Source organism: Lates calcarifer, linkage group LG17 (genome assembly GCF_001640805.2).
Source record: "Lates calcarifer isolate ASB-BC8 linkage group LG17, TLL_Latcal_v3, whole genome shotgun sequence".
Classification (NCBI taxonomy): domain Eukaryota; kingdom Metazoa; phylum Chordata; class Actinopteri; family Centropomidae; genus Lates; species Lates calcarifer.
The window spans coordinates 11,667,153-11,684,271 of record NC_066849.1 but is presented as its reverse complement, the minus strand read 5'-3'; the positions used below and the strand labels follow the sequence as shown (position 1 = coordinate 11,684,271).

Sequence of the window (17,119 nt, the reverse complement as noted above, 5' to 3'; positions counted from 1 at the left end):
ATACAGGAGAGACCAAACACTCACACACACACACACACACACACTCCAACAACAAATGTTTATTCTGGTGTACATACGGTGTGACTTGCTGATGCCTCCATCTTTGTAAACATTGCAGAAGGATGCACACTTATCCCCTTAGACAATTTATAGCTCAGTTTTACTCTTACCTGCTGAAGTGTCCTTGAGCAAGACACCAGGTCTCCTATTACCACTAAAAAGCCTGAACTAATTTGACTCCAGCTTCCCTTACTAGTCTCTTCATCCTGACAGGCAGTGCTCAGCACAGGCAGGAAATATTTCTCCTTTTGCTGGAGGACCTTATAACTTAAATTTTTTTTGTATTTTTCATTTCCTCTTTGCTCATCAGAAGTTTTATTGCTCCAGGGTCCATGAAACCTGTTCAAAAAGGTGCAACTGGCAAATCAAAAGAAAGGCATTTTGGAGTTTTTGTCCAACAGATGAAAGGTAGAAATTCAGATCTCTCTCATCAGCACACTGCAGAGGATGCCATGCTGACACCAACGTTTGTCACATCTCTTGTATAATCCTGATCTGTGACTATGGGCTTTGTTATATGACTTAGTACTGCTGATGTAACCTGCCAGCAGCACTTTGTTTGTGTGCATTCGCATGAGTATGTGTCTGTGTTCATGGCAGCAGATGGTGGGAGCAGCGTTGCCACAGACCGATGGACAGTGCACAGGGTAGAGCAGCTAGGCTGTGTTGACTACAGCAAAGACAGCATGACTCTCTCTCCCTCTTCGTCTTCCTCCCATCCTCTTGGTGTCAGGTGGATGAATGGTTGGCTATCTCTCTCAGTCAGCAGCAACACCGCTCTTTCATCATCTGTCCCTGCTCGTTCTTTCATTCCTCTGTAAGAATGTCAGACTGGTCTATCACTCCCTCCATCTTCCAGACCATCCATCCCTCTGTCTGTCAGATGAGTATCTATCTCTCTTCTGCCTTTTTTTTTCTTTGTCAGCCCATCCCTCCATCCCTACGGTCCCTCCCACTGTCGGCTTGTGTGTTCTGTGCGTGTACTTACGGAGTGAATCTCCATGTCCGGTGGTGCGTGCTTGTTTGTTTGTGTGCTTTTCAGTGTGCTCATGGCTACGTGTGTGTATCTGCGTGTGCCAGATCACTATCTACCCCCCCCCCCCCCACTGAGTGTGTGTGGTGTGAATCAAGGTCAGTGGGGATCTGTTGGCAGACACCCCCCCCATCTATCCCACCCTCCCCCTCCACCACTCCCCCCCCCCCACACACACACACACACACACAAACACACATACACACACCCGGAGGGTTTGTGTGTGTTGTGCCCATCCAGCCATCTAGATGTCCCCGCTACGCCTGCCTCAGCTCAGTTTAGCTCAGCTCAGCTCAGCTCCGCGGATTAATTACTGGGGAACCCACCGCGTCTCTGACCTCCACCGTCGGACTAATTGAAATCTAATTGAATTGTGCTTGTCTAGACTAATGAAGCCCCGCCACTGAAACCGCCAATCTTTTAGCCATAGCTGCGGGCCGATAGCCACCCAGCTGCACCATGCCGCTCAGTTTGGATGGATGAATAGATGGATGGAGATCTGAACAGATGAATAAAGGAGCGGATGGACAGATTTTTTTTAAGCTTCCTTTGGTAGTTAAATTACTAAAAAAAAACAAAAAAACACTCCATATGTTTTGCCATTTAAGGTACATAATTAAGGGTCTACAGTATCATCTGTGGCAAGAAAACTAACTAAAATATATCTTTCTTTATTTGAGGAACTTTATCTTAGCTCATATCAAGGCTAAGCTTTGCTGTTTGTCAGCACCAAATCATACTTACTTTTAAGGGCCACAGTAGCCAAAAATCATGTAATATAACATCAGGAAACTTGAATAAGGTTGCTTGCTGCATCACTTTTTAAATAGAGGGCTGGGGGGTGGGGGCTGGATGGCACAGAGGGGGAATCACTCCCCAACAACTGCAGGGATCTGTGCTGCTATGTGCCCCATCAGCACAGAGGGCTGTATTTGCAGGGTGGAAGTCAATGAGTTGCCCTTGTGTCTGTGCTAGCAACTCAGCATCAGGGGCGCTTGTGCAGGGGGAAGTGGCATCTAGGCGGGATAGTGTGAACCTCAATACGCTCCTGGTGAGACTGCTCACTGACAGGTGATAAGAAGTTGAAATGGCAGAGACACCTGGCTGTCTGCATCCTCCTCAGGCTAACAGCGGGAGTCCCACAGTGCAGGGGAAAATTAGCCAATCCAAACAGGGAGAGAAAGGAAGAAGAAGAATGCAAAAAAGATGGTATAGTCTCCTCTGAGAATCTGCACACACACACAAATAATATCTGCTTACCCTAGCCACACTGCGAAACATAAACAACTACAGCATCAAAAAACATCCACGGCACCCTTGTTTCTCAAACTTCATGAAGATTATGGAGGAGGAGGGCCGCTGTCGAGAGCGCTTTAGACAGACATGGAGGGCTGGGGGAGGTGGTGGGGGGCCCCTGGGAGGTGCTTGTTTTGTTGGGCCTTCTTTAGCTTTTAGCAGGTGAGAGACGGTGCCGTGATTCACTATAAGTTATTCATTTGACGTTTCCTCCCTTCTCAGCTCTTTGTAGGCTGGAATACATTAGCAACCTGGCAGGGTGAAGAGGATGCTAATGTGGAAGAGAGGGAGAGGCAGAGAGAGAGAGGAAGAAAGGATGGGGGCAGTGGAGGGAAGGAGGCAGAGTCATTAGAGGAGGAGGAGAACAGAGAGAGGACAAGGCTTTATGATGTGTGGGAAGGGGAAGTGACCTTCCCTCTCACTTTCATCTTGGCTCCCCCCCGACTTGCTCTCTGACACACATGCACACATGCTTGCATGCACACACACTCATGCAGGTGAATGATACAGACATAATGCACACAAGGCACCTCAGAGTCAGTTTTTCATCCTTTCTTTCTCTCTTTTTTTTTCTCCTCTTCCTGTGCAGGTCCCCTTACAGCCTGGCCAGTCTTTCAAGTTCACAGTCCTGGAAACTCTGGACCGTATCAAGGAGGAATTCCAGTTCCTCCAGGCTCAGTATCACAGGTACACACACAGTATTACATTGCACACAAGACATGCACTGACATGCATGCACACAAATATCAGCATTGTATTTCTAACTGTAAAGTCACTTCATGAATAGTCATTATACAGTAGTTTCTAATCAAGAAGAACATGGTATGGATCGTATATTCAAACTTCCAAACTTTTAATACAATGTATTCTCCACTCTAAATGTTATAATTGTTAAAACAGCACATTATAGTTCAGTTCAGTAGAAGTGGGTGTTGAATCTTTAAATATATGAACCAATAAAGATAATATGACAGCATGCAAGTGCTGTCCTTTAATCTTTATTACTACGTTGAATGTGTTGCAGTCCTTCATACATAATTCAGTCTCAAAGCTTTACACACTTCTCTAACTCAACATCTTTGGCTAAATCTTTACAGAACCTTCTTTTGTAATAGTTATATATTTATAGTAATTAGGGATATCAATATAGGATCATAGTTATGAGCCCCTTTTCCATTCAGTGTCTTTTTTAGTACAGAGATGTCCACTCTCTCCTGGAATTTTAATAAAATTAAACAAATACCTCTACTAATTGCTCCTCACTTATATTTTCCAAAAATATCAACAGAATGTAATGCAATGCTGCAGGTCCTTTTTGTTATTTTCTACAGCTGGAGGTCACTGATGGTCACATTATCATATGGCTGACCAGAGGTGACCTTGGCTAAGAGAGATAAACCATCGTAGGTTAAAACATCCAACCTCTTGCTCAGTGGGCATGCTGCACAGCCTGCTGTGACACAGCAACATTACTTAACGTCTAGGCATCGGACTGGTTGGTTTCAGTAACACACACGGAGGCACACACAAAGATACAAACTGCAGCAAATATCTTTTCATGTTCATCATGAATACTTGTGTGATTAGTGTCAAGTACAACTACACAAATTGCAGCCAAATTTCAGCATGACACCATAGCATTTCATGACAGTAAAAGCTCTGATTTAGCCTTACCTTTTCTGAATGTTGGCCTGATAAAGTGTCTGCTAAACTCGTTCCCACCTGAGCTCAACAGTTAAAACAGTCCAGAACAGATACATATTAATAATGTAGGTTCAGTGAAGCCTTCCCTGAATAACTGAAAGATTTTAAGAAGCTTACATTTGCACATTTTTTTGCTTTATTTCATTCATTATTGACTAATGCAGTGCATTTGAAACACATTTGAAAATAACAAAACCTGAACCTGACCAGAGACTAAAGCACAACCTAAAAAAAAAAGGCTCAAACTGACCTGAAACACTTTACTGGGCTCGGTAGCAGAGCTCTATACACACGCTGATGAACACATGACGCGCCCAACCAGACACCCTCCTACACGCATGTACAGTAGGTGTGATGAATCGCAGTAGAGAATGAGACACACCCGGCTGTACTGTTGCTGCCATGAATGTGATATTTTTCAGTGTCACTTTCAGCAGTAATAGGTAGCCCGACCGTATGGCTGAAAATAACTTTTTTATTATCCTTACACGGCCTTAAACTGTGTTTGACCTCTGCAATGTCTAAGTCCTGTGAAAATTATAATTCATTTCACTGGATGCAAATAAAGCATTTAATCCGTATGTGTGTGTCCTTTTTCGTCCTTGTACAGCCTGAAGCTGGAGTGTGAGAAGCTGGCCAGTGAGAAGACTGAGATGCAGAGGCACTACATCATGGTGAGTCCAATCAGACCTTTACCAGAACTGTGCTGTGATTTGTTAAACTGACTGGGCCACTCAAACTCTGAAAAGGAGTCTGATGGGCTCCTGCGTAGGAATTGCAATCAGGGGAGCTGTATCTGTGCTTTTGATCAGCTGGATTGATTTTGTTTAGTGTTTATGTCATTCAGGAGTAAAAACTGTTTGTCTCTTCACTTCTCTGTTGTTCCCCCTGTTTTCCTCTTGGCCTTTCTCCCTCTTTCCATCACTTCTGTTTGTTATTAAGTTATTTTCTCATTTCATTTACATTAATGAGTTGTTTATATGTTGAAAAATAATGCAATAATGCAAACACAGTGTACATCTCACAGAAAGTTTAACAATATCTTTAATATCTGTTCATTATTTACTATGAAAAACTTGTGATCTGCAGAGGTAGTTGTACAAACCTTAACCAAATCAGTAGGGATGTATCATTCGTTTTTCCCTCACTGTTTATCTTGCTCTCTCATACCTCTCTTGGATTCACACTTTGTCTTTCCACAGCCCTCCCTGTGTTTTTTTTCCTCCCTCAGACCCTCTATCTTTCTCAGTCTGTTTCTCTGTCGCTTCTTCCTCTCTCAGTGTTTTCTCTCGTGCACTAACAGCCTGTGCTCCCTCTGTGTGTCAGTGTGTCTGCGCGACTAAAGGCTCACATGTATCGTAAGCCTTCGTCTGTGGTACAAAACCCACACAGAGCCGACCAGAATACGATATGCACCATCTGCTAAGCTGCTCGCATTTCATAAACCTGGGAGAGCAGGCAGGATCAGGGCCATAAGCTAGATAGACACACGGATGGATAGACAGAAAGAGAAAGAACCAGACAGGCAGATAGACTGACAAATAGACTGTGAGAGAGTGTGAGAGAAGAGTGAGCGGACAGACAGTTTAACTGGCAGACAGACAAATGGATATAGAAGCACACAGACAGACAGGCAGGAGATAAACAGATAAAAAAAAAACCACACAAACACTCTGGAGATACATAATATACACATTCATTCATCTGCTTACACACACACACACACACACACACACACACACACACACACACACACACACACATCCTTGTTCTTTTGTCCTTGACCTTCCATTGCAGATCTTTATTTCTCTGACTCCAGCTTTTCCTAATTCTATTTCTTGTTATAACTGATAAGTTGCCGAATAAAGTCAAAACCAGCCAAAATATCACAGGACTATTTCTCCAAATAGGATATCTATGTAATGAAACTAACTGTTGGATATGGCTGTAGCATATCACCACTTTATAAAAGGTATTTTGTAGGACTAATGACATAATGAAAACACAGTCCATCAGCGGAGCGGTTGACCAGCATTCGTTAAAGAAAAAAACAAAGCATTTTTCTTTTACAAATGAAAAAGTGAATTCATATGCAATAAAACCAACTCTTGTTCAGTTTACTACACTCTGGAGTTTTGCTGCCATGGTCTTACTTGGTTTGGTGTCATTTACGTATGGTGGCTAACGTTAGCTAACAAACCTTGCTCTCTGTGTGTAACTGACATCACAAGTAAAACACACAACAAAAAGTTATTAAAAGTTACATAGTCTTGCTTTAAAGTTAAAAGTTATGCACCATGTCAGATTTGTACAATTGCACAACCAAAAACTTGTTGCCGTTTTGCTGATGATACTAAACTACCCACACACAAACCCTCAACTGGTGCTTTATAAAAAGATTTGTGAAACTGACCTCATTTCCTCACTGTTACTTCACCATTACTTCTCAAAGTGGGAGAAAAAAAAAAACAAGAAGATACATGTTGTGCATATAAATATGGCACCATGCAGAACACACACAAAGAAAAAAAATCTCAGAAAACCACAGACTTCTCAAAAACACCCACTTCCCTAATCTCAGGCACTCCCCGTTTTAGCTGTGGTTTCACAGAATTACTGTGTGGAGCAAATAGCCCAGACAAACACCCACCTTCCCCACTGCAAAGCCTCACCACCCGAGCTGATACAAAAGGAGTGGTGGTGTGCCAACATAGATGCAGCTCTTTGTCTTTCCATAGACAGGGGCAACAGATGACATTTGATCGAACTTTGTGCATATTAAATGTCATGGCCTTTGTGACCGTTGTGCCATTGGTAAACTAAGGAGGGGGGGTGGGGACGGGGGTGTAGCATGCGAGTGTCCTCTGCTATATGTGTAAGTTCAACACTGGGCTTTAACATTTCACTATGGCAGGAGGTACGATGACATACCCATATAGGTTAGCGTGGCAGACGCTTAGCACTCCAGGCTACATTATTTGAACTGGGGCTCACTGTGGCGTGGTGCATGGCTAACACAGTGCTATGCTACTTCATAGGCATAGTTCAGAAATGAGAGAGAGGGAGGGAGGGAGAGAAAATGAGAGGGAGGGGAGTGAAAGAGAGGCTCAAAGGGAAAGATAGCTTGAGAGGAAAAAAGGCTCAGAGTGTGTCAGACGAAAAAAACAGGGAGCTGCTGTGGGAGGGAGGGAGGGAGGGATACAAAGGGAGGCAGAGATAAAGAGAATAAAAGAGGAGAGGGAGAGAGTGATAGAGGCAGGAGAGAGATACAGAGGGAAAGAGAGAAAGAGAGAAAAATGCTGAAAAGGAATGAGAAAGAGATGCACCAGGGGACAGAATTGCAGAGAGGAGAGAGATGGAGGTTGGGAGAAAAAAGAGGCTGTGAAGGGACGAAATGGAGAGAGAGAGAGAAGAGGAAAAAAAGAGTATGCATCATAGAGTGCAAGAGAAAGAGATAGTGATGTGTTTGTGTGGGGGGGCGTGAAATGAAAAAAGGAGAGATAGAGAGAAAAAGAGAGAGAGGGTGCACGCACAGACACGTAAATAATGTGAAGCAACAACGGACTCGCTGCGCCCACAGAGGAGATAACCCAGAAGGCTATATTTAGCTCGTTAGGCCTGTCATCCATACTGAGGCCTGTTTCCACAGGCTGGGTCTCTGCTCACCACGCTGCACTGCTCCTGCCTTTACTATTCATCAGTTTTAAGCTCTTTAAATACTAGGGTGAGGGGCTGGAAAGTAGGGAGATGGTTATGCAGGGTTGTACACGACTGGTGCCTGTGGAATTTTTTGTGAACTTTCAACAGACGTGACAATTAAGCATTTTTTCTCTGAAAGGTGGCAATGTTTGAGTTTTGCTTAAGTGTTTAGTTGTTTTATTTGGGGAGGCGGTTGTTTGGACATGCTCCTCAAAGTGACCTCCATCGGGCCATCAGGAGGAAGTGGTGTGAAGTTGTTACAGAGCCCTCAAAATCTGCATAGTGAGGGAAGTCAGGGTGGTTTTAACAATGACCACAATTGTTCCCTAACCTTAACCAAGTAGTTATTTTAACTCAAACCACAGTCTTTCCCCAACCCTGACCTAGCCGTTTTTGTGTCGTTACCTAACCAAACCATAACTACAGCTTTGTCAGATCAGTTTTATTTTTACAAAGGTGGTTTGGAACGGTATTGGAGGACAGTGACAGAGGATGTCATCCTGCCAACAGGAGCATCAGATAAGAACCCCCTTTCAAATGTCACTCTGGACAGCAGTCACAAACAGTGTGTGTAGTCATTTAATTTGGAGGACTTGTTGCATTTGGCGCTTTCTGTTTTCTTTACGCTAAGTTTGAGTTTGTGTAGATTCTGTGCCAATGTTGTCACTGTGTGATCATCGGCCATTCTAAAGATAACTTGCCTCCTACAGTACGGCACAGTACAGGTGGTTAAAGGAATATAATTTGAAAATGTATTATTTGATCACAATTTTCATTCTGTTATTAAGTTTTATCAGTTCTATGTGCCTGAGAAATTTAGTTATTGATGTGTCCCATTTTTTCATATTAGTAATAATTAGTAATAGTTATTAGTAATTAGTGATATTAATGTTAGCTAATCATTAATAGTAAGCCTGCAAATGTCCAGACTATATTGAACTATTAAAGAGGCTGTGACACTAACAAAATAAAGAGCAAAAGCTGAAGTGAGCCAATTACTGCAGTGATATTGTATTTGCTGGAGAGCTGTACTTTTCTACTAGCCACCGTGTTTTAACAGAAGGTGTTAGTTTTACTCTGCTGCTACAAATCTCCTTATGGCATGAAACTTTTCAAAGTCAGGAAGTTTGTTTTTCCTCACATTTACTACTTTAATTCTATAGCTGGCAATGGGTAGGTTTTACACTTTTCACGCTTGCAGAAATGATGCCATAACCCTCTCAAATTGCTCCTGTCTGTGGAGTGTTGCTGCAGTAAAACAGCAGAGCCAGGTTTGGATATAGTGTATTTGTATGTTTGGCAGACCCACTCTCTTTAGCTTTTTGGATGGAGTATATGTTTTATGTTGGCTGCTCTAGTAGACTGGCTCATTTCTTTGTATGTGTAGAAGAGACACTGGCAATGTGTAACTTCAGTGGTGGCTGCAAACACACACAAACATCAAGTCACACACATTGCGAGTGTCTGTGGGCGTCTTGCTTTTCTCTGGCTGTTGTATTTATAATTCATGGTTCTCAGATTTCACTGCTCTCCTGGAATTCCACTGCGTATTTTTAAATAAGGTTGCATTGTGGCCCCGGCTAATCAGGGGGCGTAGACGTGTCGGCCACATTCTCACACAAAGTGCAAGTATAAGACTCCCGCCTCGAGGGCTGTATTCACCCCTGCTGGCCTGAGGTTGAGTCTTGCAGAAACACAAGCAGGGGAGACTCATTGGAATGTGAACGAAGGGAAGATAAAATAGTTGTCTTGCATCATAAAATCTCCCAAAGTCACCATTTTAATTCAAACAGACCTTTGTGTCATTCTCTCTATTCTCTCCCTCCTTTCCCCACTACCTATATGTAGTGGACTTTGTATGACTTGCTAGCCTAAAATGGGAAAACCTTGCTTGTGGTCCTAAAAGTGAAGGTTTTACAGTCAAATATATGATGTAGTTCAATTGCTGCTCTGGTTTTCTATTTTTTCCCAGGGTTTAATACCTTCAGAAACCTTTTGTTTTCCAGTGTCTTGACGGTTCTGCAGCCCTCCTCTCAATCCTCTGTCAAACACTTCCAAAACTCTTGCGGGGGAGTGGACTGCCCAGCCCCTTTAATATAAAGTATAAAAAAGACATGTCTATTGGAGGGTGACAGCTCACAGTCAGGAATCACATTAGGTGGCCCCTCTATTGCTGTATTGTGTGTGTGCGTGTGTTAAAGTGAGGTACAGAGGCTCTGCAGGGGTCTGGTGTTAATGAACGGCCATGCTGTCAGCAAGACACAAAATATTGTTGCATGCAAAATAATAGTGGGGTGAAATGTGATATTAAATTGCATATTTTATGACCATATTTTCCCTCCTATGTAGGGAGAGGGCGAACAACAGGGCTGTTAATTTGAATATGAAATTTGAGCCACTGTTGAAGCTATATAGATCTGACCATTTGAAATTTACAGTGCATCAAGCAATGAATGAATAATTGTGACACCAAACCATCTGAGAAATAATGTGTGGGAGCATTGTGGGCTTGAAAGTAACGGCTGTTTGCCGCTTTTTGGAAGTACTACTGCCTTAAGGCAGCATTACCACAACAAAAAAAGTCAAAGAAGTCACCTGTTCGTATCCTGATAATCAGACTGAATTTCCATTTCATTTCACTTTAAGTCTCTGAATAAATCAGAGATATGAGCTGTGATGCAGAGGTCTGGGGATTCAAGTGAGACAGCAGAGGCAGAACAAATGAACTGAACAATGTCTATTATAAAACTCCTTAGGTAACATGGGTTGTGTTTGAATTAATTTGAACAATATTAGTGTTGGTTTTGTTCATTTTTGTACTAGATTTGTGTGAAGTGACTGTCTTAGTAGACAATAATGCCACGGTAAGGCTTGCTTACACTCATTATGTTTATTGGATATTTGATATTCATGCAGTTGCAGGCCTTTACCTGCCTGTTCAATGTGTTAAACTGATCCATGAATGTGACAGTTGACTAAACTAACCTAAGCTTGCCATCAGTGACTATAACACAGGACTTTCTGCTGTTGCTTTGTGGTTGTCTTGATTGTTTTACGTTTCATTTAACTTTACTTTTACAAAGATCTATTCTGAGTATCCTGTAGAGGGTGTTAATTGTGTATCAAGACCATAAGTGAATTGAAAATTTTATGATTTAACATTAGAAAATACCTCTCAGTTATCTCACGTCTCTTATTCTGTCTCATTTCCTTAAAAGACAAAATGTCAGTGGTCGATCACAGAAACAAATAATCTCAAAAATCTCTCTTTGTTTGGTACACTGATAAATATACAGTGGTTTACTTTATTGCAAAATGAATTTCTTAAAAATGCTGTCAATAGTGTTTGCTTTATTTTGTGTGAATATTGTCTTTTGAAGTCTGAATCAGGATTGTATCATGGCTTCAGTGTTTTGTCTCATGCCTGCCATGCGGTCATTTGTTGGAACATTGTGTGTGTATGTGTGTGTGTATGTGTGTTTGTGGTGTGTATGTACATATATATCTGTGTGCTTCGTCCGTTCAGTACATCCCCTTAGGCAGAGATGAAGTGTGTGTGTGTGTGTGTGTGTGTGTGTGGATTAATGCGGTGCTCTCAGCCTCTTACTCCACTCCCAGCTCATCTGTCTGATTCAGGCTGACACACTGTGTTCTCTTCAGCAACATTACAGTCACAGACTGCTTGAGAAAGAGGGAGGGAGGGAGGGGGGTTAGAAGAGGGAAAGGAGAGGGAAAAAATGAGGAGAGAGAATAGAAGTAATAAGGGAAGTGAAGAGAGAGAGATGGGGACACTGAGATAGAAGGGAAAAGAGTGTGAGCAAAACAGAGATGAAAGAGAAATATGAGAGAGAGAGGGGGCACAAGGGCATTGGCAGAGAGACAAGAAAAAAGGTAAAAAGAAAAAAACTGAACAAGGACACTGACAAAGAGGAGGAGAAAAGAAAGGAAAAGAAACAGAAAAGACAAAAAGGGTTCATCTTTGCATATACTTATGATACAGTGAGGGAGATGTGAGAGGGATTGAATAGACGAAGGATATGAAGGAAAAATGCCAAGAATGGGAGAAAAAGAAGGAGAAATGAAACTGATGTAAGAGGGCAGGAAGGAAGAGAGCCAAATCTAAGGAGGGATTGCTCCTCGCTAAGCTAAATGTCGCTCTCCGATAGTGGGAGTTGGCCAGGGGATTTAAGCGGGGCCAGATGTAGGGAAGGATTGAGTCTGTTTTAAGAGTCTTAAACCTGTCTGAACTGTCTGGAGAAACAAACAGGGCAGGAGTATTCATGAAGACAGACGGGGGTCTCCCCTACGGCACACACTGTACATATGTGTTTAGAGATATAAACCCCTTCAAATTCAAGGTCAGTGCTATCCAGTTGTTCTGGCTCTCCCTCTGATGAAACCAGCTGCAAGAGAAGCTGCAGTGAGGCTGAATGTCTGCCGTGACTGATTTAGTCGTCATCCGCTGACAGGACACAATGGAGAAGTCAAAGCCTGCTAACCTAACCTCTGATGTGGGTTAGCACAGCATGCTAATAAATGTTTTAACATTGGTGGTGTGTGTGTGTGTGTGTAAGTGAGTATGTGTGGGTGGGCAGATGAAAGAGACAAGCTCACCCAGGAGACACAGATGAACAATGCTTTGGTTAAGGGTTTTACACACATTGACGCACACACACTCACAAATAAAACATGCAGGAGTAAACACAAGCTGCGTACACTCACATGTAAACCGCACACACACAAACACACACACACATAAATGTGCTATAGACATGGTATAAAGCCACACATGCTTGAGCATAGAGTTCCACACACACATGAATGTCCCATTTAGATAAATCACCTTGGATTAGACCCACTTCCTAAAGCTCATTTTAAAGTCTGCCAGCGTTCTTCGCAGAATGCATAGAAGAGATAGAGAGAGAGAGAGAGAGAGAGAGAGAGAGAGAGAGAGAGTCTGGCACAGTCGTCTGACACTCTCTCAACACCCGGGGGTTGAGGGTGGGAGGGGGGAACGAAAGAGCAAACACTCCCTGAAGAACAGAAGAGTGGGAAGGAGGAGGGAAACACGAGAGTGAGGGAAGAAAGAAACAGAAAGAAAGGGAGAAGGAGAGAGAGAGAGAGAGGGAGGGAGGGAGGGAAAGAGCAGCGCCGTTGAGAGAAATGCAGGAATGCTTTTTGTCTGTCTTGCCCACGATGATGATAGTGCAGTGTGTATGTTATTAGTGGCAGATACACATTAGATATGGGGCATGTTCAGAGGAGTGGAACGTTACAGTGCGATCAGATAAACAAGAATTACACTGCAACCTCATTTATCTAAAGTAACCCGCCTGCTGAACTGACACAACGAGCCAAAGAGCAGGCAAAAAAAAGAGCAATATATAATAATGGCAGTGAATGAGATGTAGACTCACAATGTGTTTTTAAAAAATATATATTTCAATTTCACTGGAAATTGAAGCAATTTAAAGCTCCAGAGATTTTATTCCCTCAACTACATATACAAATAGAGCTACACGTATAAGTCTTATTAAAGTTTTTAAAAAGCGCATGACGCCTTTAGGTTTTGCAGTAAACAGTTTTGCCTATGACAAAAATGTTTTCTTGTTTTAAAATGAAAGTGCCAAAGCTTGCAGACGTCTTTTGAAGCTTTATGTGTCTTAGCTGTGGAAGATAGAACAGCATACAAATGATAAGAGGAACTCAGTCCAGTTAATTACTCCCAATCCAATCTGAAATATATTAATTAAATTTATGGTCATATATGGTCAAAATTACATGACTACTGTATTTACAGAGACTTTCAATTAGGTATTATCTACCGAGGGTAATTTACTCAACTCAGGTTCAAGTTCAGTCAATAATGTATTTGTTCATGTAGACTTGTCAGTAGGGTCAATTTACTTTCTCTCTCATTTTAAATTTTATAAGATAAAGAGCACGTATAGACCTGCTCTATACGTACAGTGCCTCAAGATAACTTCTGTTGTGAATTGGCGCTATATAAATAAAAATTGACTTGACTTGACTTGACTGAGCTCTTACTTTGTGTATATACATAAATAAATGTACATGTATGGTGACGTGTGAATACACACACACAGAGTGCCTTTTTTTTGTAATCTTTTATTGGAATTTGAACAATGCTTTTTGTAAGGTGCAGTCCAATAACACTTGCATTCCTTTCAACAAACCATCTTTACTTGACATTGACATTGCATTCTCACTACACATTTCAGTTAAAAAAAGAGAAAAGATTAAACACACACACACACACAACCTTCTCTGTCTCTACCCTCTGGGTGGGCAGGGCTGGGTGTTCTTGGTGAGCGACATCAACCAGTTGGCTTAGAGTCCCTCTCCCAGGCTTAGCACATAACACACACTCACATACACATAAACACATACACATCTACCACATGCACCTCGCAATCTGCTACACACACCATACACACAACCCACATGGACAAGAGATCTTACACCGACTGCTGAATGAGAGCTCAGTGACACAACAGAGGGATTATATATGGCAAGACTGCAGGCATGTGGGGGTGGGGTGGGGTGATTGGAGGTTGTGGGGGGCAGGCAGCTAAGAGAGGATGACCCTATTAAAAAACTAACTACAACAGACAAAACACATGGTGTAGCAATTGTAACCAAGCACACAGCACAGTTATTACTATGCTGCAGTCAAGACCACAGGCACAGTGCAGCTGTTTGTAGTAGTACACCTGTTGCTATTGGATGACAGACACAACAAAATATCACAGTGTCTCCAGTTATGTATTTTTTTATCTTTCGGTCTAAGGACTAAACTTGTTTGTGAGGTGTTTGTCTCCAGTGTGAACACGACAGGAGTAGGAGTGGTCTTTACTGTAATTAGCCCATACAGTGAGGTTCAAATGTGATTTGTAAGTCATGAGTTGTAACTGTGTTGTGGTAACTGCAGCTAGACATGCACAGACTACAATGCACAGTTGTTATTACACTAGACTCCAGACCAGACTCCCATAGACTGTTGTCGCTAGAGTGCTGTACAGCCTGCAAAAGCAGTACAATAGTCACTTCAGTGCTGTCGAGCCTATACACCCACAAAGCAACTGTTACTACATTTCACTCACTTAGTCTTCTCTTTTCTGCCTCTTCAAAGGAACACCCTAACCGGTTCAATCTGAATTGGTTGTATAGTAAAAAGAGCAAATGTCTACCTGAGGCAGTTTTTCTAACACTGTAACTGAGTGATGTTGCAACTTACTCAGTAGCTTGTGGCTCTTGGTCAGACTACTCAGTCAGCTTTTAGCTTCTTGTCACATGTCAGTGTTTCAAATCCTTTATGTCTGACAATTGCTGTTTTGTCTTCTTCAGGCTGAATGATTCAGGTTTATATCCTGGCGAATGAAAAACCCTCTAAATTGTTCTGAGCTGTCCTGAAGGTGACACTGTACTGTATCTGACCTTACGACACAGAAGTCAGCATAGATGAAATGATCCTGCGAGGACCAATAAACTATTGCAATCTCATATCTCACCAGCAATAGTGTTAAAGATCTCTAGTGGCAGTACAATGAAGAGCATTTGCACATCATGCAGTGAGTAACCCCCTGCTTCTTGGGGGATAACTTGCAAAGTTTTGTCTTCACTTGTATATGGCCCAAAATGTTGAAAGGTAATCCATGCATTCAGTGTTCATACCTTTTGTAATCCTTATGCGCTGGTGGAAAAAGTAGTGTCAAGTATCGTCAGCAAAAAAGTGTCAAAATGTTTCATATTTTCCACTGAAATGTTGTTGAGTGAAAGTATAAAATTGCAGAAAATGGAATCTGTCTAGTAAAGTATCACATAGTTACATTCTATAGGTTGTCATGAAAAAAAAGCTTATTTCTTCTTCATCGTTACGTTTCATTGTTGGGCGACCTCTACTGGCAGAAGTAATTATGGCGCAAAGGAGGAAGTCAGGTAACGATAAGACTTTCACTGAGGAGGCCGCTGTTAGTTTCTTATGTGAAACTGATAGTCAGCCTTGTTTCTTTTATTCATGACCGTCCCACAACCTTAGGCGTGTGTTTGTTATTGTTCCCATGACAACAAACATCCAGCACGCCTGCCACTGGTGCTCTCCTATGGCTCATATCACAGGTTACTGACAAGCAACGCATGTGGTCAGTTAAACTGGAAAACTTGTTGACATTCCACCATTGTTGGCAGGACATACTATGTAAATCATTTGTTTGTGGTTTTCTCTTTCCTTCTGCCCTGCATTATATTTAACCTGAAAGGTACATTGCTGAAGAAAAATGTTCTGTGGAATGTGCTGACGTGAACGGTATTTTTAATTAAACAACCTCGATGAAACTTGACAGAAGTGAACTGAGCACCTTGCTGCTCAGTCCACTGACTCTCAGAAATGCACAGTGGCAGCATCAAGGCTCCTTAACTTTTACTGTCACTAACCCAAACCTGCTTGCTTTCCCTCTGGCTTTACAGAGCAGTGTTCCCATCATACCGTCATTACATTCCTGTCCATAATATCCTGCTGGTTATATACAGACAGACGCTTCATTTTTAGTCCAGAGTGGTGAGCTGCTAAAGTGCGCTACGTTCTTGCAAGGTTGTATTCAAATGCTAGGGCCATGGTTTTAGCACTTAGCTGTCAGTGTAGTGGGCAAAAGTGAGACACTAAATGAAAAGAGGATGTTAGAGAGGAGGGAATGAAAGAGGAGCGAGTGCAAAAGAGAAACAGAGAGTAATGACAGAGAGGTGGAGAGGCTGATGGGAGAGATGGAAGGAGAATTAATAAGGAGAGACAGACAGGAATTGAGTTAAAAAGATGGGGAGGGTTGAGGAGAGGTGTAATGATGGAGAGGCGAGGAGAGAGACTGATGAGAGATGGAGAAAGAGAGGGAGAGAAAAAGGGAGTACAAAGAGGGATGTCACATGTCTTTCATGTTGAGAGGGCTGGAGGAGAGGCTGACATGGAAACACAAAGAGCTAGCTCAAGTATGTTTGTGACTGAGTGCTCTAATATATGTGAGTGTGTGTGTTTTCAGGTGTGTGCATACTTGTGTGAAGCATGTGTGCCTTTTTACATGTGAAAGATATTCCAAGATTGTGTATCTTTTTGTGTGTGTGTCCGTGTGTATCAGGAATAGAAAGAAAGGAGCAGAATTCACCACGGATGTGAAGAGAAAAGGGAGAAAATATAGATACGGCACTTAACAAGGACGAGAGAGAAGCGAGTGAGCCAAGTAGAAAATGACAATAGAGAGAGAGAGAGAGAGCATGAAATAGAGAGAACATAAAGGAGAAAGATAATTGATAGAAATG

The 17,119-nt window shown here is 42.2% G+C and overlaps 1 protein-coding gene across 1 annotated transcript in view; it reads left to right on the top strand.

The window, feature by feature from the left end:
• The window catches only part of tle2b (TLE family member 2, transcriptional corepressor b), a 75,580-nt gene that overhangs the window by 7,643 nt on the left and 50,818 nt on the right, over window positions 1–17,119 (top strand). Inside the window, 2 exon segments of the mRNA XM_018673422.2 lie at window positions 2,979–3,076; window positions 4,704–4,767. Coding sequence (XP_018528938.1) covers window positions 2,979–3,076; window positions 4,704–4,767 — 162 coding nt within the window.